The 25,735-nt window shown below is 41.3% G+C and overlaps 1 protein-coding gene across 1 annotated transcript in view; it reads left to right on the forward strand.

Moving 5' to 3' along the window:
* The window catches only part of LOC137332124 (protein phosphatase 3 catalytic subunit alpha-like), a 463,527-nt gene that overhangs the window by 282,797 nt on the left and 154,995 nt on the right, over positions 1–25,735 (forward strand). Inside the window, exon 4 of the mRNA XM_067995834.1 lies at positions 22,775–22,899. Within this exon, the coding sequence (XP_067851935.1) occupies positions 22,775–22,899 (125 nt within the window). The remainder of the gene's footprint in view (positions 1–22,774; positions 22,900–25,735) is intronic.

Below are 25,735 nucleotides of genomic sequence, written 5' to 3' on the forward strand. Positions count from 1 at the left end.
TCCCTCCCTCCCCCCTTCCCCCCTTTCCCTGGCTCTGTACTTGCTCAAAAACTTTAACTCTCTTAATATCTTCCAGTTCTGATGAAAGGTCTTCGACCTGAAACATTAACTTTGTTTCTTTCTCCACAGATGCTGCCTGACTTGCTGAGTTTCTCCAGCATTTTCTGTTTTTATTTCAAATTTCCAGTATCCACAGTATTTTGCTTTTGAATGATAGTTTCAAGTTTGGAGTGTCAGGGTACCACTCCATGATCCCACCAGGCAGGCACCCCTGTTACATTGCTATAGACGTGGGCCTCCAATATGGTAATGCTCCCATTCCTGGGATTTGAGACAAAGTCTTGTAAAGACCATAGAGGTGGGTGGAAGCTCCACTCCACTGCACTTCCGATGGCACAGTGGCACTGCAGGTATTTCTGTCCTCATTATTTTAGCCCATCTCCTAACTTCATCCAGATCCCTTTGAATATTTTCAGTCCACCTTTCAAAGTTAGCTGGCTACATACACTTAAATCTCTCAATAAAAGTTGATCTCTCGTGACATTGCACACGGAAAGTCAAGAGCAAATGTAGTCTTCAGGTGAAGCACGGTTACAACACAATTTTAATAAGTTCATTCACTTTCACCATATCTCACAGTCTGTCATTCCTTTATTGTGAAAAAACTGTCATTTGTGTAAAATTATTCAGAACAGAATAAATGTATTTCTCTTCAAAAATACGTGAGTGAAGCAAATAGCAGTTCACTGATTGGTATGGCAATAGAATGCAATATGGGTTGGTGTGGAGTTGGAAGTAAACAGCTCAAACGTGCTAGTGAGATAATAAAATGCAACAAATAAAGCATCAAAAAACAAACTATTTGAGGGAGGGAACATACCTTAACTCCCCCTGGATCTTTGCTTATGACTGTGGTAACACTTAGAAGTCTTCACATTAATTAATCTGATTTACATCAAATGTGAAATGGAGTCTTCAATTTGTTTGTGCAGCTATTGAATGGTGCAGGTCAGCTTTTCTTCACCTACATTTTCAATGTTGTTCATTAATCCACTTTTGGAGAGGTGGGAGTGGTCAGAACTAGGTTGAATCAGAACATGGATGAATAATCCAGTAGCACTTTCTGCCTCTATTATAATACTTTTTACATGTGTACCTTTCTGCCAAAATTCAGGATTTTGAGCTTGAGAGAGACCGAAAGGACGAATGGTGTTGGTAGTGGTAAATATTGTATGGTGCAGCAGGGAATACGAATCTGAATTTGGGGCTAAATCACATTGTTAGGACAGTATAAAGGGAGCTGTTCTGTTGTTACCCAGGAAAGCTTGATGGTGTCAGAATTGTTTTTAAACTGTGCTGGTGATGACATTTAGTTGGCGGGGTGGTGGGGGGGGGGGGGGAAACCCCAGCAGTATGAAAATGATATATTAATGTTGATATAGTCAATAATCCTGATGTTTCAGTGAGCTTGTCATTTCAATTGTGGATCAAGTAGCTCCTCTGAGCCAGTTTTGTAGATGATGTTTTCAGCGTTTACTGATAAATTTATTTTTTTAAAAAATCAGCAGAAATGAACTGGAGAAAATGCGGTTAAAGTTTTATTTATAATGGATTTTTAAATGGAACACTGAAGGTGATAGTCCCTCTTGCAATTATTGTTAATTGTAAGGGTATGTGTGTGTGTGTGTGTGTGTGTGTGTTCACAGTCTGAAAAGTTATTCTGTTTCATAGAATCACAAAGGATGTTTCACATTTTGGTAGATGGTCTCCTCATTGTGATAATCTGAGATTTTTTCCAATAAGGCATATGTATAAAATTTAAATTTAAACCAACTTTTACATTTGTTTATCTTCTTTGTTGCATTGATCCATTACGTAGCCTTTCAGCAGAGTGCAAAGTCTGATCTGCAGCTGCTACCAATATGACACTAAATGGCTAACAGTATTCAAGATCTGGAAGGGTAGACAGGAGGAATTTTTATGCTGATTTTGCCTCCCTAATTTAGATGGAGCATTCTACTTCCTTACAGACTTCCATCCAGCTGTCTAACTAAGAACCTATGCAACATGTCCATGGTGGAAAGCTAAGTTTAAGCCATTGCTCGATAATACATAGAATTACATAGAATGTACAGCTCAGAAACAGGCCATTCGGCCCAACAGGTCCATGCCAGTGTTTGTGCTCCATATAAGCCTCCTCCTTATCTTACTTATGTCCTTCTCAATCTTTATCTTAAGCCATCTTATGTTGTGATCACTATTGCCTAGATGTTCCCCCACGCTTACTGCTCTTATCTGTTCTGGTTCATTTCCCATTACTAGATCCAGCAGTGCTTCCTCTCTTGTTGGACTTTTTAACATACAGGGTAAAAAAGAGTCCTGTACATGTTGTAAAAACTCCATTCCCTGTACCCCTTTACCTATCTCTTCTTGCCAGTTTATTTGGGGGTAGTTAAAATCTCCCATGATTATTGTTCTATGTCCTTTACTCATTTCACATATTTGCTTACATATTTATTCCTCCACCTCCTGTCCACTATTAGGTGGTCTGTAGTATACCCCTATTACCATGATCGATCTCTTGTCTTTTATTTCAATCCATATGGATCTGTTTCTATTCTTCTGTTAGTTATGTCCCTTTTTTCTACTGCTGTTATGTTATCTCTAATTAGTATAGCTACTCCGCCCCCCCCCCTCTTCTTCCTTCCCTATCCTTTTTGATTATGTTATAACCTGCAATATTTAGTTGCCAGTCCTGTTCTTTATGTAGCCATGTTTCAGTTATTCCTACTATATCTGGTTCTTTGCGACAGATTATTGCCTCTAGTTCCTCCATTTTATTTTGAATGCTGTGTACATTGCTGTGCAGGCAGTTTAATTCGTCTTCAATAGTTATTCCTTTTACTTTGTTTTCAACAGTCCTTTTTACTTCTGTTTTATTACTGTATTTGTTCATTGACTGTTTATGTTATCTTTATTCCTTACCCTGGTCTGACCTTTACACTCACCTCCTGTTTCTTTTATCTTTAGGCTTTTGTTATTGCTACCAGATCCATCCCCCCATCTTGCTAGTTTAAAGCCTTATCCACCACCTTGTTCTTTCCGCTAGAACTCTGGTCCTACCCCGGTTCAGATGGAGCCCATCCCTGCCGTACAGCTCCTTCCTGTCCCAGTACTGGTGCCAGTGTCCCATGAAATGGAACCCCTCCTTCTCACTCCACTCTTTCAGCCACGCATTCACCTTTCTGATCTGCCTATCCCTATGCCAATTAGCATGTGGCTCGGGTAGTAATCCTGAGCTTACCACCTGTGAAGTCCTGCTTTTTAATTGTAAACATAGGGATCCTGAAGGGCAATCCAGTAGTTTATCACTGCAGCTATTGGGGGTGAAATTGGCCAATGCCAGTAGTGCAAAACAGGCTGATAGCAAATTAGCAGCTTACTTTACACCGCGCCTGATTTTCTTTTTATCCGTGGAAAAAAAAAATGGGCCTGGTGTAAAATGGGCTGCCGATTCATAATCAGCCCATTTTGCATTGTTGGCAATGACCAATTTCACCCCCAATGTATATAATGTTCATATAATTGTTGAATAGTTTAACCATTTAATGATCCTGATAGAATACGTTTCTTCTTTAACAAAAAAACATTGAAAAGTTTTCTTGTACTTATTACTTATTATGGTCAAGTAAAAATGGATTTTTAAATCCTTCATAAATATTTTATATGGTCAAAAATATCTACATCTGCACACTACAAAGAATAGTGATACACAATTTAATTCATCTTGTTCAAAATGTGTGCTAAATTTTTTGTATTTTTTGTGAAAAAGCTACTGCATTTTAACCAAGGGAGCAGAAGAGGCAATGCTCTGTCAAAATAGAATGGGCAGTGAAGCAAGTTTTCTAGAAGATTTGTGTCTATGTATGGGTATGCATGGAGGGAGGTTGATGAAAAGTGTTGGCAACAGTAAGCACAGGCAGCTCTTTGCCAGAACACAGATCAAAGGCCTCAGCTGCTAGATACATCCGAGCTTAATGTAATTACAATTCTGATGGTTCAACACAGCTACTGAAAGTAGTACATTCATTAAAAATGGATGAGAATTCTGCAGCTTATATAGAGTCCACACAAGATTCCCTCTTTCTAGCTACTGCATTATGTATTTTACCCCAAGCTACATAGCTATGTCTAGTTCCTGTTACTTGTATAAAACAAGTCTTTCTATTCCACCTGCAAAGCTAATTCGGAATATTTTAAAGCACATGTATCCTGCAAACATTTTGTCTTTCGCACAGTACATAACTTTCTCATTCAGAGAATATGTTCAGTTCATTCATGGATAGTATCAAAACACTGGCAGCATTGAGCATGTTGATGGACCTTTAACCTTTTACATTCTGAATATCATTTCAATGCTGTACAGATATTTCAGTCAAATTTTAAGCATAAATTTCAAATGGAATTAATTACATAGAATGTACAGCACAGAAACAGGCCATTTGGCCCAACAGATCCATGCCGGTGTTCATGCTTCACATGAGCCTCTTCCCTCCCTACTACATCTAATCCTATCAGCATCGCCTTCTATTCCTTTCTCCCTCATGTGTTTATCTAGCTTTCCCTTAAATGCATCTATGCTAGTCTCCTCAACTACTCCTTGTGGTAGCGAGTTCCACATTCTAACCACTCTCTGGGTAAAGAAGTTTCTCTTGAATCCTTTCATAATCTTAAAGACCTCTATCAGGTCACCCCTCAGCCTTCCCTTTCCTAGAGAAAAGAGCCCTAGCCCGTTCAGTCTTTCCTGATAGGTGTAACTTCTGGTATCATCCTAGTAAATCTTTTTTGCACCTTCTCCAGTGCCTCTGTATCCTTTTTATAATATGGAGACCAGAACTGTTCACAGTACTCCAAGTGTGGTCTAACCAAGGTTCTATACAAGTTTAACATAACTTCCCTGCTTTTCCCTCTAGAAATGAGCCCCACTGCTTTATTTGCGTTTTTTCTGGCCTTATTAACCTGTGTCGCTACTTTTAGTGATTTATGTATCTGTACCCCCAGATCTCTCAATTCCTCTACCCCATTTAGACTCTTATTTTCCAAGTAGCATGTGACCTCCTTATTCCTCCTATCAAAATGCACCACCTCACACTTATCTATATTGAAATTCATTTGCCAATTACACGCCCTTTCTGAAAGTTTAATAATGTCTTCCTGTATTTTGTCGCAGTCCTCCTCAGTGTTAACTATACCTCCCAATTTGGTGTTGTCTGCAAATTTTGAAATTGTACTTCCGATTCCCGAGTCCAAATCGTTTATGTAAATAGTGAACAACAGTGGTCCCAGCACCATTCCTTGTGGAACACTACTTCCCACCTTTTGCTAGTCTGAGTAACTACCTTTAACTTTTACTCTCTTTTTTGTTTTGTAGCCAGCTTGCTATCCATTCTGCTACTTGTCCCCTGACTTCACTTTTTTTTTATTCGTTCACGGGATGTGGGCGTCGCTGGCGAGGCCAGCATTTATTGCCCATCCCTAGATGCTCTGACCTTAAATGTTGGGAAACACAGGTACATTGTAAGCAAGTGTAATTTTGGGCATAGGAACTAATACTAATTTGCCAATTACATTTAATTTCAAACCGGGCATTGAGATCAAAAGCTTGCCATACAGGGTGATACAAGGTCAGCTACATTATCCCTATGTAGCTTCATTTTGCAATTTAACCTGAAGTATGAATGAGATATTACAATATTCCTGCTTTAGTCCACGGTGTGGTGATCACACTTCACTAGTTGAAAATATGGAAAACTTAGTTTCTGTGATGTGTTCATCTAGTTCTGAGTACAACAGTAATGGAGCCGAAAACGATAGCAATATACTGCGGATGGTGGAAATCTGAAATAAAAACAGAAAACGCTGGAAATACTCAGCAAATCAGGCAGCATCTATGGAGAAAGAAACAGAGCTAACGTTTCAGGTCATTGAGCTTTCGTCAGAACAAGAGTTCTGGAACTCTATATCTAATTATATTGGCCCAGAATTTGGGCTGAGCAGCGAATGAACATCGCCCGCCGCTCGTCAGTTATAAACTCGCCCGCAAACTATTCGCGGGCTTCTGGGTGCAAATTTGCTTCAGTGGTGAGCTGCCACAAGTGCAGTGTTCTTTCCTGGGCTTCTGTTAACTGAGAGAGTGGGAAAAGATCGCTCTCTCCCCTCAACCAATCAGCTTGAAGCATCCTTGACAAGCCATGCGGTCAGAACCAGAAAGTAGAACCACTACAGTGAGTTCAATGTAAAATCAGTTAGAGAAAGCAAAATAAAGAGGGGGTAAGACATATCGAATTAAAAGACAGAGATAAAAGAGACAGAGAGAAAAAGTTTTTTTTTAAAATGAAAACATAAAGCCCAGGATCCCGTATGCTTTTTTAACCATTATCTCAACCTGTCCTGCTACCTTCAAAGAATTGTGCATATATACCTCCAGGTCTCTCTGTTCCTGCACCCCTTTTAGAATTGTACCATTTAGTTTATATTGCCTCTCCTCATTCTTCCTGCCAAAATGTATTGCTTCACACTTCTCTGTGTTAAATTTCATCTGCCATGTGTCCGCCCATTCCATCAGCCTGTGGCAGGACAGAATGGCGGGACAAGTTAAGAAGGCTGTTAAATAAGCGTATGGCATCTTGGGCTTTATTAATAGAGATGTAGGGCTCGATATTAGCAGAACGGCGGGTTCTCAGCAGGGGGTCGACTGGGTGTGTGGGTAACGAGCCCAGTGAAATCAGTGTGCTCCGCACGGAATCGCAGGCTAATTGGAGCCACTTACCTGTGCTTCCGGGTTTCCCGTTGGTAAGCTGTGCAGTGGGCGGACTGCGCATGCACAGCAAGGTCTGTCAGCTGGAGGAGCCCTATTTAAAGGGGCAGTCCTCCACTGACTGATGCTGCAGAAAATAGGAAAAATTACAGCATGGAGCAGCCCAGGGGGAAGGCTGCTCCCAGGTTTAATGATGCCTCACTCCAGGTATCATTGGATGGGGTGAGGAGGAGGGGGAGGACAGAGATCTTCCCCCCGGCAGGCGGGAGGAAGAAGGCCTGCCTCTGCCACCAAGAAGGCCTGGCTCGAGGTGGCAGAGGAGGTCACCTGCACCACCAACATATCACGCACCTTCATACAGTGCAGGAGGCGCTTCAATCACCTAAGTAGGTCAGCCAAAGTGAGTACACTTACTCATTCCCCTCCCCTCCGTCTGCCACATCACCGCTCCCACCCAACATCTCTTTCCGCACTGCCAACACTACTCTATCACATCACCCCTCACACCCACTCAAAGCTCATCCTCATCTTACCTGCACTTACTCACCTCACCAGTAGTCATCCCACCACTACCACTCAACCCAATCCTCATACGATCTCATGGCTCTATCTCATACGCACCCTCTCATGCATCTCTTTCACGGTCAGCCTCACTCAACCTGCCACTACCTGTGCTGCAGCCACAGGGCATGCATCACGTTTGTGCAGTAGGAAGCATAAGGCAAACGTGTTGTGAGCTTGAAGGGGATGCACAAGGGTGTTTGAGGGTTTGTCGTAGTGTTTACTGAAATTTAATTTCTGATCAACTCACATAACATATTATATTGTTACCGGTACTGCCACATCTTTGTGAATCTTGTATGGTTTATGCAATAATGCCCTTTCCTGAGGATCACAATGAAGACCCACAACTGATGCCACCCATTGTGTCACTGCAGAGTGGGTGTAGGTGTATTTGCAGGGCTCTTTTGTGCAGACGACTGAGCGACGTCGGTGATGTCCCCGGGTGGCACCCTGGAAGGATACGGAGGAGAAGTTGTTGAGGGCAGTGGTGACTTTGACAGCGACAGATAAGAAGATGGTGCTCGGGCTAGCCTGGAGCAGCTTGGCATGAAGGAGGCTGCAGATGTCCACGACTACATGTCGAGTGACTCTGAGCCTCCATGTGCACTGCTGCTCAGAGAGGTCCAGGAAGCTGAGCCTTGGTCTGTAGACCCTGTGGCGAGGGTAGTGCCCTCTGTGACGCATCTCTCTCTGCTGTTGCCCTCCCTCCTGCTGTGCAGGTGGATGTGTCACAGCACTGTGTTGTGGAGCTCCACGTGTCAGAGGTGGACGGCGAGGCTGGTGATGCTGTTCGCCCTCCGAGGAGATCATGACTGCAGCTACAGCGGCCCCCATCCGGAAGATATACATTTGAGGGGGTCCGCAAGCTAGGTAAATGTGTGTGGACACCGGGTTAAGTGTGCAAGTTTGTGAATTATATTGTTAGGAGGAGGGTAGTGGAGGCCAAACTTTGTCCAAAGTGACAGAGTGGCCTCCTGCAATGAGTGAGGGTCTCCCACCCCCTCCCCACCACCTGTCAAATGGACCTTTGCAGCTGCCACAGGCTGATGGCTGCAACACGTCCATGTGAACTGGGAATGTTTCTCCCCGTACGGGAAACAGTCTCAGTTAATTTCAAAATCCCAGCCCTCCTAAAATATCAGATCAATCAGTTCAGTAAACGACCTGAAGTACCTGTTCAAGTACTTTAAGTGGCACCCCGCCGGCTTTAATTGCCGGCGGGAGTCCCACATGCGGGGGCTGCGCGCGCATGTCAGCACGTCACTGGGGAACCCGGAAGTGGGCGGGTTGGAGCCGGGCTCTCGACCCGCCCCGGGAATCCCCGATTTTCGCAACCCCCCCGCCACGAACGCACTCGATCGCGGGTGAGAAAATCGAACCTGTGGAGTACAAAAGCAAGGAAGTTATGCTAAACCTTTATAGAACACTGGTTAGGCCTCAGCTGGAGTATTGTGTTAATGTCTGTGCAGCACCCTTTAGGAAGGATGTCAAGGCCTTAGAGAGGGTACAGAAGAGATTTACTGCAATGGTGCCAGGGATGAAGGACTTCAGTTATGTGGAGAGACTGGAGAAGCTGGGGTTGTTCTCCTTAGAACAGAGAAGGCTAAGGGGAGATTTGATCGAGGTGTTCAAAATCATGAACAGTTTTGACAGAGTAAATAAGGAGAAACCGTTTCCAGTGGCAGAAGGGTCAGTAACCTGAGGACACAGATTTAAGGAGATCGGCAAAAGAGCCAGAGGCGACATGAGGAAACTTTTTTTTTAAGCTGCAAGTTGTATTGATCTAGGATGCACTGCCTGAAAGGGTGGTGGAAGCAGATTCAATAGTAACTTTCAAAAAGGAGTTGGATAAATACTTGAATAGAAAATATTTACAGGGCTCGGGGGAAAGAGCAGGGGAATGGGACTAATTGGATAGCTCTTTCAAAGAACCGGCACAGGCACGATGGGCCGAATGGCCGCCTCATGTGCTGTACTTACTGTGATACTATGATATCACATCATTATTTTTATGTTCATATTTTCTAAAAACGCAAAAGTTCTAAAGACAATTAAATCATACAAGTGAACTTGTATAGTATTCACAGAAAATACTGGAAAAGCTCAGCAAGTGAGGCAGCATCTGTGGAGAAAGAAACAGAGTTAACATTTCAGGTCAAAGATCTTTCGTCAGAACTGGAAGATGTTAAAGAGCTAAAGTTTTTAAGCAAGTACAGAGCCAGGAAAGTTGGGGGTGGGGGAGAGGGGAGTGAGCGGAGGGATGGAAAGAGCAAAAAGGAAGGTCTGTGATAAGCTAGAGGGCAAGAGTGATTAAATAAACAAAGGGATGATGGTGCAAGGCAAGGAGTGTGGTAATGGGATGAGAAACAAAAGATCGGTCTAGAGGAGCTGTAAATGGCAACAACAGAACCATAACCATCAGCTGCAGTCCAAACAAAAATTGGAGTAGTGGTTATGGTCTGAAGTTATTGAAATCAGTGTTGAGTCCGAAAGGTTGTAAAGTGCCTAAACGAAAGATGAGGTGCTGCTTCTCGAGCTTCCATTGAGCTTCATTAGAACAGTGTAGGAGGCCGAGGACAGAGAGGTCAGAGTGGGAGTTGGGACGGGGAATTAAAATGGCAAGCGATCGGCAGGTCAGGGTCATACTTGTGGACTGAACGGAGGTGTCCAGAATAGCAATCACCCAATCTGCGTTTGGTCTCCCCAATGTAGAAGAGACCGCATTGTAAGCAGCGAATACAGTATATTAAATTGAATGAAATACAGGTAAACCGCTGTTTCATCTGGAAGGAGTGTTTGGGGCCCTGGACGGTGGGAAGGGAAGAGGTGAAACGGCAGGTGTTGCATCTCCTGCACTCGCACGGGAAGGTGCAATGGGGAGGAGGGCGGGTGTCGGGGGTGATGGAAGAGTGGACCAGGGTGTCGCGGAGGGAGCGGCCCCTTCAGAATGCTGAAAGGGCCGGGGAGGGGAAGATGTATTTGGGGGTGTCGACCGATATCTATTATTAGCCCATGGACTCCCACGGGTACCTTGATTACCCTTCCTCCCACCCTGCTTTCTGGAAGGACTCTACTCACTTCTCCTAGTTTCTCCGTCTCCGTCGCATCTGTTCTGACGATGCCACCTTCCACACCAGTGCTTCGATATGTCTTTTTCATCAATCGAGGATTCCCCTCCACTGTAGTTGACGGGGCCCTTGACCATGTCCGTCCTATTTCCCGCACTTCTGCCCTCACGCCTTTCACTCCCTCCCAGAACCATAATAAGGTCGCCCTTGTCCTCACCTTCCACCCCACCAGCATCCACATTCAACGTTTCATCGTCCACCATTTCCGCCACCTCCAGTGCGATCCCACCCCCAAACACATCTTCCCCTCCACTCCCCTTTCAGCATTCCAAAGGGGTTGCTCCCTCCATGACCACCCTGGTCCACTCTTCCATCACCCCCAACACCTGCCTTCCCCTCACGGCACCTTCCCGTGCAAACACAGGAGATGCAACACCTACCCTTTCACCTCCTCCCTTCCCACCATCCAGGGCCCCAAACACTCCTTCCAGATGAAACAGTGGTTTACTTGTACTTCTTTCAATTTAATATATTGTATCCGCTGCACACCAAGCGGTCTCCTCTACATTGGGGAGACCAAACACAGATTGGATGACTGCTTTGCTGAACACCTCCGCTCAGTCCGCAAGTGTGACCCTGACCTGCTGGGTTGCTTGCCATTTTAATTCCCTGTCCCACTCCCACTCTGACCTCTCTGTCCTGGGCCTCTTACACTGTTCTAATGAAGCTCAATGGAAGCTCGAGGAACAGTACCTCATCTTTCGTTTAGGCACTTCACAACCTTTCGGACTCAACATTGATTTCAATAACTTCAAATCATAACCACTGCTCCCATTTTCTTTTCATTTTTTTTTTGGACTGCAGCTGCTGGTTATGGTTCTGTTGTTGCCATTTACAGCTCCTCTAGACTAATCTTTTGTTTCTTATCACATTACCACCTTCCTTGCCTTGCACCATCATCCCTTTTGTCATTTCATCACTCTTGCCCTCGACCCTATCACAGACCTCCCCTTTTGTTCTTTCCTTCCCTCCCCCCCTCCCTGCCCTCCCCCCATTTCCCTGGCTCTGTACTTGCTCAAAAACTTTAACACTCTTAACATCTTCCAGTTTTGACGAAAGGTCTTCGACCTAAAACGTTAACTCTGTTTCTTTCTCCACAGATGCTGCCTCACTTCCTGAGCTTTCCCAGCATTTTCTGCTTTTATTTCAGATTTCCAGCATCCACAGTATTTTGCTTTTGATGTATAGTATTCAATTCTATAAACTAGTTGGATATTTAATATAGCATACAATTAGCTTTTTAAGTGCAGAGCTATCAGGTATCCATGAAAGTAATTGAGTTTACTATGAATTTATGAAAACTTGGAATCTCTTGTTGGCTGATTCAGAAATGCCTTTCCAGATCTGCATTGTTCAACCACATTCTGGATCATAGGCTAGATCTCAGGTCTGCATGTGGTTCATGATACAGGAGTATAAAAAGAAACCTTACTATTGAGATCCTGCAAGCTTATGAAGAGTCCAGCTCATGAAGCCTTAAATATTTCACTCTGCCAATGGTTTATTTCTGAGATAAATTGAGATTGTCAATTCCAACTGGGAAATTGTTAAACATTAGTCTCTAGTGCCTTAATGATAACATGGGGCTTCTAAAATAATGATTATCATTTTAGTCTAACCACTTGCATTTGTTGTAATGTCACAATTGAACAGCAGATGCTAGACTGTTAGCATGTTTAAACAAAATACAGATTAAATAAATGTATTCAGGAGTACTTACTTTGTGTATAAAATATAATTTAGGGATAAGATATGTGTGGAAAGTGGAAGTTTCCCAGGAAATATGCTGCAGAGGGGTATTGGGCTGATTATGTGATTGGCATTGAGGGCATTACAGATAAAATTGTGAATTCTATTTACTTAAGCGATGACTGTTTTAATAAGAAATTTTTTACGTGATTTAGATTTTAAAACAAGTACTTGCCCTGTTTGTGGCAAAGTAAATAAAGAGCGATGTGGTATTATACAGAGCAGACATCAGATTGTGAGATCTTGGAACAGTCTCAGTTTCTGTACAGCTGCTAAACAAAGAGGATGAAAAGATATGTGGAGCAGAGAAAAATAACATTGCATTATTTAGTAACTGTAGGAGGAAGACATCTGCAGCCTCCTAAGCCTTGTTGATGGAGAAATTAGCTATATGGTCTGGATAACATTGCAATGTCTTTATAGCTATTGGCATCCTGATCATTATTGTTTTACAATGATATGTGAATGTTCCCAAACTATTCAACTAAAATTAAGCAACTCAATCAATGTTTGGAGCAATATAAACAAGGACTATATTCCAAAGTATATGAATACATCAGATCTTCCTTAGGTCTTCAAATTAATATTCTGGTCTTTTAGATTAATCAGCTTCACCTTTCCAAATTGAATGCATGGATGAATCAAAGCTGCATCCTCCCTTGCAGTTGGCAGAGAATTGGGCAGATTTTCAACTTGCGGCCAGAGCGTAAAACCGGCGCTGTGGATTAATCACCCGTTATAGAAACTGCTTGATTTTCATTTCCATAATGGGTTTCTATAATGGAATCCAAATCCTTTCTAGGGAAAAATGCTCTAAACAATTTTGAAACGTGGCAGTGACTATAGGGGGAAAATGACCTTCAATTGCACGTACATAATGGTTGATAAAGTATTATTAGGCAAGTAAAAGTCCAGCATAGCTGGAAAATACTTTGTAAAATACTTTGCCAAATAACAGTCCGTTGTAATGTTACAGTAGGTTAGGACTTCGGCAGATTGAATATATGCCAATTTACTCTTCAGAAAATGAATTTTACTGATGAGGTCATCACTCAGTGGATATTGTTTTGATTATGATTATTGGACAATTGATGTGCATTAACTGAGGGTCATTGGATTTGGATATTTTTTGGGCAGTCAAAAAAGGCACCAAGAAGGTCACTGATGGTTGAAGCTGCTGCAGTAGGAATTACAAACTTTCATTTTACTTCATGGTTAAAATTCACAGTTCATATATGTACAGATGTCGATGACAAGCTTGGCAACGATGTTATCATGTATAGTGTTGCTAAATGTGTAAAATGTCTTGCAAGATGCTGCTTTAATTCACTCAAATCTAGAAATCAGAAAGTATTCCACTGAATAAGAGAGTACATTTATCAGTCACGCTATTTTTTTTTGTTTTCCCTTTCTCGCTTAGCTTTGTTGTCTGATGAATATTTCATCTATTCATATTTGAAAGATTATAAGGAAGTAATTAATAATTGAATACTTTTGGTAGCTTGGAAACTGGCATTACTTTGAACACTAATATTGAAGGTACTGTGTTGAAAACTGTGGCTTCAGCTGTCTCTGAAGAGAAACTTTCCAAATGGGGCATGCAGCATGCATTTGCAGAAGAGGATGTCCTGTATTTGTGCAATTGCAGAATTTTTGTGGCACAGTACAAAATATCATTGTATGTGCACAAAAATATTTTTACCCCTCTGTACATGTCACATTTTATTCCAAAACTAAACAGTCAGTCCCATTTTCTTAGAAGCGAAACTTAAAAGGAGCGGCAGAATTACTAAATCATTCAGGATTACATTATTGATTGCGATAACCCACAAGTGCTTTCCACAACGCATTGTTTCCAAAAGAGCACAAGATGCTTCATATTTGATAAAATTTAGTTTTGCAACTATTAATAGTTCAAGCATTCTTTGTATATTGTGAACATGGTAACATTTCTGCAATGTTTTACATCATCTGTTAGGTAATAACATGCAATCATTAGCACAGATGAAGTTGTAATAATAGCTTGCAATGAAGTGATTCTTGACTGTTGGCTTGCAGAATAAATAGATTTTCACATCCCTTTGTGTATTTCAAGTTAATCCTGTCGTATGAAATGCTAACTGGTACTGAAAAAAGTGATGCTGGTATATCTATATTCCGTATTCATGTACTGATTATTGGGAAGAGGGTTCTTCAGATATATTTCTGATATGAGCTTTTCATAGCAAATTTATTATGTGAACATATATAAAATAAGACTTGAGGCTGGTAGCAACTAAGGCGCCTGTCAGTTTACTATGTTTCCCATATTGCTGACAATTCATAGTTCCATAAAGACTGGGCTAGTATCATTTTAGCTATAATTACTGAAATATTTTGTGCTATATTTCTGATCTGCATTTAACACAACGGCATAGATTTTCAACTTCACCGCCTGGGCAGTAATCTGAAAGCATGGATCGCCTGCGCTTTAAAGAACCTGCCTGATTTTCATTCCATTGATCGTAATGGAATGTAAAGTGAGCAACTTCCATAAAGGGCAGATGATTCGCTCTGCCAGATTACCATCCAGGTGGTGAAGATGAAAATCAACCCCAATGTCTAGTAATTCAAAAAATATTCTGCTTTGAAGTCCTTGATCAATTATTTTCTAAACTAATGGGTTTAATTGGTATAAAATATTTGTGAAGATACACACACAGGACTCAAAGGCCCATTCTTACTATAAGAAAGTATTTAGTTTATATAGCATGTAACAACCTGTGGTTGCTTAATTACTGTTTGAATTTTGAGAAGGCATAACAAGATAAATACCATTCTGTTTTGAAATATCTCACACACATTATAGTTTCAAAACCCATTTGGGCACGAAACCGGGAAACAACTTTATTTACCATTAAGGTGAGACAACATGATTTTTAGACATCATGGTTATTGATTTCTTTATAGGCTGAAGTTATTCAGTATCTCCTGAGGTGGCTATTTAATTATTTAGACAAAGTGCTTAACTGCATTTTTTAATATAGCATTATACTACAATCTAAACTTGTGATTGGTTAAATAAATACAAAACACTGAACAAAACAGAGTGGAATGAGAAATGACTGAGCTGGTGTAAAATATGTTTATTACTGGAACTATGGGCTCAATTTTAAAATCAAATTGCGGCTGCACTGGGGGCGGGGTGGCTGTGAAAATGGCGAAAATCGCAAGCGAGTTCGGAAGCTGGTTCCAAACCGCCGACTTCTGGGGTTGCCACAGACGTGCCTGTGTGCACACGCGCTTCACGAATCCGGAAGTCCCGCTGGCAATTAAAGCCAGCGAGATGATAGTTAAAGAACCAAATTGAGGTACTTAAGGTACTTTATTTCTGACATAGTAGATAGTTAAAACGATTTTAAACTTACCTGGGCGGCTATCCCGCAGCTTCCAAGTCACACGCGTGAAGGGCCGGATCAGGCAAAAATAAATGAAATAAATTAAATAAAAAAACCATTGCACAAAGTTAAAAAACAAAATAAACCTTCCTTTCCACCCTGCTCCGATGTCCCTCTCAGCCCCCGATGTCTCCCTCTCCAATTCCCTCTCCCCCCTTGATGTTCCTCTCTGATCTCCCCCACTTCCCCCGATGTCTCTCTTCGATCTTCCCCCTCTCCCCCAAAGGTCCCTCTCTGATCTCCCGATCTTCCCCTTCCCACCCCCGATCTTCCCCTCTTCCCCCCCCCACCCCCCCGGCCGATCTTCAGTGCCCTCCACTCTCTGTTCCAGCACTGGATGACGTCTTGTTCTCTCTCTCTTCCCCCACCCCCACCCCAGCATTGCAGCTCCTGTCGGCAGCCAGCCCGTCAATCAGGCTGGCTGCAGGGCACGAAACCCGGAAACAACTTTCATCACCATCATTTACATCGCGATTGTGTCAGAAAAGGTAAGTTTTTATTATTTGGGTTTGCCATGGCACTTTCACCCCCCCCCCCCCCGCCAAGCCGTCACGATTTCAAAATTGAGCTCTCTGTGTCTACATTGGTGTTTTTCTGGTAACAGAATAATTTTAAATTTCAAGTGACCTTTGATGGCAATAATTAAATACTGTTGACGTTTTATTTATCTAAGTGAAAAGAGTGAACAGAGCATATTTGATGATATAATTCTTCCAATGTTCACGTTGTTCATGGTCAGCTTCATGAGCCAGGATTATTGTCAAGTAATGTAATTGCATAGCAGCATAATTGATTAACCTGTTTCAACTGCAATGAACCTGAGTGAATGAACTGAGGCTGTTGAAATCTAGTACAAAGAGCTAAGGGCAAAATACTAATGGCAATGAAAAGCAAAAAGCAGCAGGCAATCTAGTAGGCATGGACAGTCATAACAAATTAAGAACAGAAACTACTGTAACCTAACGGAACACTATTTGGGTAACCAGAAAATAACTCTGTTCTTCAGTTAATGGTTTCTAGGAAAAAAACATGGGGATAGAAATTAAGTCTGGGGCTGTTCTCGGGCCCGAAGCAAGAGGCCCGAGGATCCATGGAAATTGGTCCTCAGGCCTCATCTGAATGATTGGGGCAAGCTGCCACCGTCGGTCACGCCTCCACAGGCAGCTCACTCGACAGGAGACATCAGTTTCAGGCTGGCAGCCTCCCTCAGGTAAGGTCCTGGGTGGGGGTTGGAGTGGACTACGGAGCGGGCAGGGGCGATCGTGACTCCTGTGGAGTCAGGGGAGCACTCCTGCTCCTCCTGGCCTAAGAGTAAGGTGTTTCTTTTTTAAAAAATCAAAAACTTACCTTTGGTTTGCGGCTGCGGGGGCCGCTGAAGAATCGTGAGTGAGACAACGCCCGCGCAGACTGGGTGCAGTCCGTCCCACTACTAAATTCTATGCATTACACCTATTTTATGCCAGAAAAATGTAGTCAGGGTTATATGATGACAAGCAGATTTCCCATGTCATTGCTAGGGGGCTGAGGATGAGGCTGGCTGTGTGTCTGGTGAACCAAGCATGAAGAGGCAGATCAGATGGATACTAGCGCCAAGGATTAGAGTGAAAGTGAGTGTTGGGTTGAAGTTTGGGGTGTAGTAGAACCGGTATTGGGGAGGCGAGTTGATTTACAAATGAAAGAGAAATAAATAAAATGAAAGATAAACCTGGGAACAGAGCACAGTCAGACCAGGGAGGGAATTATAAACAAGCCCAAGAAATGAAGTACAGGTGGAAGGAGATACAGAAATGGAGCAGAGTGGGGGCTCCTTAGCAAGAAATTGATTTCGTGCCAGAAATTGGTGCAAAGTGGGCGGCGTACCTAGAATATGTGCCCGAAGTTGTCGATCCGAGGCTCACTCCCAATTGGACTTCAGGCCTTATTTCCATAAAATGGGAGAAAGTGTCTCGATTCAACTCAGAGTATTCCCAAAATCGCTGGCCCACGGATAGGTCCTTGGTGGACAGGGAACGGAAGGGTAGCAAGCCATTAGTACTGATGTGGTAGCAGGAGGGGATCCCCTGCTGTTCCTGGCTCCACATTAAGGTAAGTAAAAACAAAACTTACATTTGCATTGGAGGCATTCAGCGATCACTTTAAGGACCGCTGGTTGGGCGCCAGTAATTCTGGTAAAACTGAAATTTTTTCAGGACATATAAACCATCCAATTCCATATATCTTTACAGTGGCTTTGGGTGTGAGTTGAGAACTAGAATAGCAGGTGTCCATGGGAAGTTAGATAACTCAACAAATCAAAGATGTCTGGTACATTCTTCAATATTATCTACTTATATTTTTTAAAGATAGTAAGCATGCAGAAATACTGTATACAATGTAATGATATTGTTGGGAGTTCAAAGGGACGCAGCATCTATTTTAGGCTATGAATAGAATCAGTCTAAACTAATTCTTCATTGGACAGAGATATATATTGAGATACTGGATAGGAAATATTTTGTAAATATAGCTACCTTGTAAAGACTGAAAGAAAGTTATCTTAAATTATGCAATTTTTTAGTTTTAAACAACTTAGCTGCAACTGGAACTTCAATTTGTGTACCTTATTACTTAAAGCCCATTTAGCTAATCATCAAATCTTGGATTGAATTATGTAGTCGTAATTTCACTTTCTTCCTAAATGGGTTGGAATTCAAAAGATCTAAGATGACTACCCGTGATTCTTCAATTTTCTTGTGACCATGATAGTTTCATAGTTGTCCAGTTTGTGATGTAACTTTACATGGAATTATGTGCAACATATTAATCTAAGATGGATGCCAAAGACAAATTCTCACAAGATATTAGTACTAGTACTCATTTGGATCCCATTGCGATTGAACAGTGGACACAAAAGATAAAATTGAAAATTTATATATACGATTTTCACAAATTTTGGGTTTTTCAAAACAAAGTAGGGAAATATTTGTCCAAATGCATCAGATCTTCAAAAAAAAATAAAAGTCTTACAATTTTTAAAATAAAATCTCTGTCTTGCCTGTAGGATCCAGGTATTCTTGCATAAAGTGTTTCTGGTGATATATCAAGTTATATTTGTGTCTCATTGGCTGAATCTGCCACAGCAATAATAACAGAGTAAGTGAATGAACAGCGTGAGTAATAGCAAAGACTGTAGACCTGTGGTTTACAGACGGCATATTGGCTCCTCTGCCTGTGTATGAAACCATCATTGCTAAAAATAACACAGCTAAATATCTTCAGCAGTATGAATTAGCATTGTGTAGTGAAATGTTCAATTACAGCTGTGGGCTGCTACAGTCATTATTTGACAATCGTATGCCTTTTTAATCTGGTACAGTACTGGTGATTTGAAATGTAATTATCTTGATTAACACTGTCACTACTTATGTGCATCCATGATATTAAGGTTAAAAGTTCAGATTTATCCTGTAGTAAATATTCATCGAAATGTTTGAAATAGCTTGCAGTCTGTTAAGCAAAATATTCTTCTCTAAATTTCACCCACTGTGAATCTTATAACACAAATCAAAAATCTAAGTCACAACATCTGATTACTTCAGATAATTTAACCGTGCATCTTTTATTTTAACATTAAGAATTATGGGCCCTTTAAGTAAGTTAATTTTTTAAAATTATCTTATAGCACAGAATTGCACCTGTAGTTGAAGATTACTATGACTTGGTTGTGACTTACCTGGATTGACACGCTGGAGACAAATTATATATGATATAATTTGTCTCCAGTGTGTCAATGCACCATCCCCGCCTCCCATTAATATCGGTGCCAATCTTTCAGTGAGCGAGTGGTCAATCTATGGAACAGACTCCCTAGGGAGATGGTCGAAACAGTTAGTATTGATGCATTCAAATGCAAATTAGATAGATTTCTTTCAGAAAATAACATTTTGGGATGCAGTATATGAGTAATTTGAGACATGACATGTGATAAGTGTAGCATGCATGGGAGAAACAGGTGACTTTGGACCTATGGTTCCCAAAGCTCTCCACCATGGGGTTTTTCTCCTGCCATGTCTGGGTATGTTGTAGTCTGTTGTCCTTGTGGGACACCAGAGGCATTGGTGCGGGGGCATGAAGAGAAGCCATTGCAGGAAATTCTCTGGCTACGATTGGATAGTTAAGAGTTTAACCATGTGAAGGCAGACCCACTCAGCTGGACAACAGAGGAGAGGTGTTGGAAAAGGATAGTGTGGCCAGCCGTGTCAAAGGCTGCAGATAGCTCAAGAAGGATGAGGAGGGATTGTGCACGATGGTCACAGTTACAGAGGATGTCATTTGTGACATTGATTAGAGATGTTTCAGTGCTGTGGCATGGGTGGAATCCTGATTGGAGAGGTTCAAATGTGGAGTTGTGGGAAAGATGGACACGGAATTGGGAGGCGACAACACGTTCAAGGACTTTAGTGAGGAAAGGGTGGTTGGAGATTTTATGTGTGTGAATGTGTGTATATTTATATATATATATATATATATATATGTACGAACATACAAATTAAGAGCAGGAGTAGGCCATTTAGCCCCTCGAGCCTGCTCTGCCATTTGATAAGATCATGGCTGATCTGATTGTGACCCCAACCCTACTATAATTTATCTCCAGTGTGACAATGCACCCTCCCTGCCTTCCATTAATATCGGAGCCGATATTTCAGTGAGCGAATGGTCAATCTATGGAACAGGTTCCCTAGGGAGATGCAAAGACAGCGGGTGGATTTTTTTAGGAGGGGGCTGATGATGGCAAATTTGAGGGGGACAGTAACCGAGGAGAAAGAAAGAAAGACTTGCATTTATATATCACCTTTTATGTCCTCGGGACATCCGAAAGCACTTTACAGCCAATGAAGTACTTTTAAAATCTAGTCACTGTTGTAACGTAGGAAATGCAGCAGCCAATTTGTGCACAGTGAGATCCCACAAACAGCAATGTGATATTGACCAATGATAATAGTTGAGATTTTTACAGATGAAGTAATAGCACATGGTTTACTGGTAGCTCTGGGAAATTCTGCTTTCCCCTGATTTAGACATTTTTTTAAGCCTTCAGTTTATGAAAATATATATATGTACTACAGTCGTAAATCTACTCAACTATCAGGAGTAGATTTACTATAGTAATGTTAACCCTATGCAACTAAACTAAATGTAAAAACAATTATAAACAAATATAAAGCATTTTAAATAACCTCACTTCGTCTTCTCTTTTCCTGTGATGTCTTTTCTTCTCCATTCTCTTCTATTTTTAACTTTTCTTTATTTGTTACTATCATACCCTATTCTATTTTATATTCAGAGGAGGTGTTGAATTCAAAAGTGAAATATTAAGGCCAGCCTTTCTCTTGCCCATGTTAATTTTAGTTTTTTTTCTTTTAGTAAATTAATAGTTTGCACTGTTACGTTGTTCTATAAGCTATTTTTGCCAGCTGTGCATTGCAGATAATTTGTTTTCAAAATTTCTGACTTTTGAAACCATGTTCATTTTATTAACAATCATTTGCTAACCACATTGACAACTCTTTATGGTAGGAATTTATTTTGGCATCTAGAAATGTTTATATTTTGTAAATTGGCCAGACTTTGAAAGCCATTAAAGATAATTTTAGTTTTCACCATTGTCTCGTCCTAACCCCCTTTTCTGCTCTTTTTTCCTTTACCGTACAACAGTCACTCACTTCAAAGATACAAGACATTTCTGAGTTTATAAAGGTGATAAGATGCTATATAAATCCTTGTCTTCCTTTTAGTACTTGTGTGAAGTGAAGAAGTTAATTTCCATAAACCAACTGAGCTACATCCACTGGTAATGGCTGCTGATTCGATATCTTAGTTCTCTGGCTGACAAGTTTTCTAGTCTCATCATAATGGACAAAATATGTGGAAAATTGGGTGGAATTTTTTTCCACCAGATGTATCTAAATTCTGCTTTTCTGCCTGGAACCTAGAGAATAATCCTAACGTTGAGTTAAAATAATGAGGGTCACATTTGGAATAGATAGGGATTCTGCAATGCCATTTACTGAACCTTCCTAATTAGGCCTTGCCGGGAGGTTTTCCCTTGAGGGTGCTTTGAATGGTCAGACTATGGAGCTTCAATTTCTCTTCTCATGGCAAGTTTAAGCTGCTGCAAAGAAATTTACTATATGAGTAACAAGTCCATCCATTACAAAAATGGCCTTGAAAAGTCTCTAAGGTTTCACAGTTCAGTAATAAAAAAAATTGTAATTTCCTGAATATGCTGACTTCTTTCAGCATCCTTTATAGATGATGCTATTAAGTACAATGTGGTACTCTTGTGCTATTACATAACTTATATACGGGATGCAGGGATACTCTTGTGATATTTCATAACTTATTTTCACAGGGTTGCAGAAGTTCCATTTTCAGCATGCTGAAAATAGTACATGTATGTTCTTTTCATGTCAAACTATGCATTGAAACTGCAAATGAAACTCATGTGCATGTTTTAAGCAGTCTTGAAACTTGGGTGTCATATCTCAGATGTTGTCTTTTTAACTTTGACCATGCACGTTTTAACCCATTCCTTGCATGGCCACCAGATTGATTAATCTTTAATGGCTGGTCAGAGTCATAAAGCAGATGAGTTATGTTACTCATAGTTTCTAGTTGATGTGATTCCAGGACACTAGGCATCCTGATTATATTAGTATTAGCTTTGAGAGGTCTTAGTTGAAAATGCATTGTACTAAAACATTAACTGGTCTCCTCATTGATTGGGCTTGTAGGTACAATACATGTTAGAGTCAAGTGAATTACTATTAAGCTCCGAAGTCTGAAGGTTTAAAAAAAATGCAAAATTGTTTTTTTTTGTTAGCACTTTATAGGTATATAGAAGGTCAATTTATCACAAAGAATTATATAAAAAAATGAAATAAGCATTCTAACTTGTGTGATGGCAGATTATATGAACAATAGCTGATAACGTTATAAACTAAACAATTGAGCAGAGCAATATATCTAACCTAACTTTGAAAAATAGTAAAAATTACAAAGCCACCGACTTAAGTGAATTCCTGTATTTTGTTTCCTAGTTTGTGGAGACATTCATGGTCAGTTCTTTGACCTGATGAAGCTTTTTGAAGTGGGTGGGTCACCAGCCACTACTCGCTACCTCTTTCTGGGAGACTATGTGGACAGGGGCTACTTCAGTATTGAGGCAAGTACTCTATCCGTGTAGAAAGCAATGAATAACATGGAATTTATGTTACACACACACAGTCACTTCAAAAGTGAATATGTTCCCTTAATAGAATTTGATGTCTTATAATAAAATGTATAGCTCTAAAGTTGTTTTAAGTACATTTACTAATATCAAGAAGGTAATGGCCTAATTTGTCTCCAGACCATTAATCTGTGTGAGTTATATTTTTAGATGAAGCAACACCATTCTGTCCTTTCTTTGCTATTATTAATGTGTTTTAACTCAAAGATGGATTAGTATTTTTGCACCAAAATAAAAGTTATATGGTAACACAGTAACTGTTTCAGTCAGTAGAAGACCTACGGTCCATCTAGCCCACCTTTCCATAGTATTCTCTTGGTGCATTCCTAATAACCCTGAATCTCATGTGTTGACAAGAATCTGTCTAGTTCTTTCTTGAAACCCTTTCTTATTGCACCATCCACGAGAGTAATCTGTTCCACATACCTATCACACTTTTAGTAAAAAAAAGTTCTTCCTGCATTTCCTATTTTCTTTTGTTGTCCTTATTTTGTAAATAGAATCTCTTGTGCTTAAATTCTGTACACACTATTAAGCTTACTTGGATTTAATTTGCTCACATTTTTCATAATTTTAAACACTTCTATCATATCCGCTACCAAGTATATTCTGCCTTGGGACCTTCTTGCTGCTGCTCCCCAGTGCAAGGAAGTGAGCCTTTGCTGGAGGTGCCTCTGGATCATGTTAATGGCTTGGGTCAGGAAGTTTCCTCCCCTTTAGAGGTACATTAGTATCGTGGCTATGGTACTGGAATAACAAAACAAAAGATAATGAGTTCAAATCCACCATGGCAAGTTTTGAAATTAGATTTAATAAATCTAGCAATTTGTGAGCTGGCAGCAGAAAAAAATGACCGAGTAACCTGCCAGATTGTCATAACAATTAAAAGCTGGTATCAGTAAAAGTGACACCTGAAGCTTTTGGATTGTCGTAAAAATCCAACTTATGTTCTTCAGAAAATGAAACCTGCCACCCCTACCTGGTCTGGCATGCAAGTGACTGCAGTTCCACACTATATAGTTGAGTCTTAATGACCTCTGAAGTGGCCTAGCAAGCCAATCAGTTGTAAATAATCACTACGAAGTTCAGTAATAAGAAAACAATTGGATAGACAAGACAGAGGCAACTTGAGCCCAGTGGAACCTGCAAAGCTCTCCTCACTAATATATGGTGCCCAAGTTGGGAAAGCTGTCTCGCAGACCAGTCAACAACAGCCTGGCACAGTCATACTAACAGAATTATATCTATCAACTGACATCCCACATTACTGAGTCACATCCCTCTGTATACCCTGTCACATGGGCAGGGTAGACCCACCAGTCAGCTGGGCTTGGCCCTGGGAGTCATTATTCTTGACTCTGGATCTTATGAAGTCTCTTAGCTTCATGTTAAACAAGGCCAAGGAAACCTCCTGCTGATCACTACCTACTGCCTCTCCTCAACTGATGAAACAATATTCCTTTATGTTGAAAATTATTTGGAGGAAGCACTGAGGAAAGCAAGGGCAAAGAATATGAACTAGGTGGAGCCTTCAACATCCACCACTGGCCAAATCCTGAATGATATAGCTGCCATACTGCGTCTGTATTAGGTGGTAAATGAACAAAAGAACATAAGAAATAGGAGCAGGAGCAGGCCATACGGCCCCTCAAGCCTGCCCCACCATTCAATAAGATAATGGCTGATCTTCGACCTCAACTCCACTTTCCCGCCCGATCCCCATACCCCTTGATTTCCTTAAAGTCCGAAAATCTATCGATCTCTGTCTTGAATATACACAATGACTGAGCATCCACAGCCCTCTGGGGTAGAAAATTCCAAATATTCACGACCCTCTGAGTGAAGAAATTCCTCCTTATCTCAGCCCTAAATGTCCGACCCCTTAGCCTGAGAATATGTCCCCTAGTTCTAGACTCTCCAGCCAGGCGAAACATCCGATCAGCTTCTACCCTTTCAAGCCCTCTTAGAATCTTATATGTTTCAATGACATCACCTTTCATTCTTCTAAACTCCAGAGAGTATAGGCCCATTCTACTCAATCTTTCCTAATAGGACAACCCTCTCATCCAAGGAATCAATCTAATGACCCTTCGTTGCACCCCTTCTAAGGCAAGTACAGTACTCTAGGTGTGGTCTCATCAAAGCCCTATACAATTGCAGCAAGACTTCCTTACTCTTGTATGCCAACCCCCTTGCAACAAAGGCCAACATACTATTTGCCTTCCTAATTGCTTGCTGCACTTGCATGTTAACTTTCTGTGTTTCTTGTACCAGCTCACCCAAATCCCTCTGAACACCAACATTTAATAGTTTCTCACCATCTAAGATATATTCCATTTCCTATTTTTCCTACCAAAGTGAATAACTCACATTTCCCCACTTTATACTCTATCTGCCGCCTTCTTGCCCATTCACTTAACCTGTCCCTTTGCAGCCTCTTTGGGCCCGATATTAGGAGGGAGGCGGGTTGCCAGCAGGGGGGTCGACTGGGCGCGTGGGTAACCCGCCCAGTAAAATCGGTGGGTTCCCCACGCGATCGCAGCCTAATTGAAGGCACTTACCTTGGCTTCTGGGTTTCGCGCTGGAAAGCTGCGCAGCGGGCGGACTGCGCAGCCGCATCATAGGCTGTCAGCTGGAGGAGCCCAATTTAAAGGGGCAGTCTTCCATTGACTGATGCTGCAGAAAATAGGCAAAATTACAGCATGGAGCAGCCCGGGGGAAAGGCTGTTCCCAGGTTTAATGATGCCTCACTCCAGGTCTTACTAGATGG

The sequence above is a fragment of the Heptranchias perlo genome, chromosome 14, assembly GCF_035084215.1.
Source record: "Heptranchias perlo isolate sHepPer1 chromosome 14, sHepPer1.hap1, whole genome shotgun sequence".
Lineage (NCBI taxonomy): Eukaryota > Metazoa > Chordata > Chondrichthyes > Hexanchiformes > Hexanchidae > Heptranchias > Heptranchias perlo.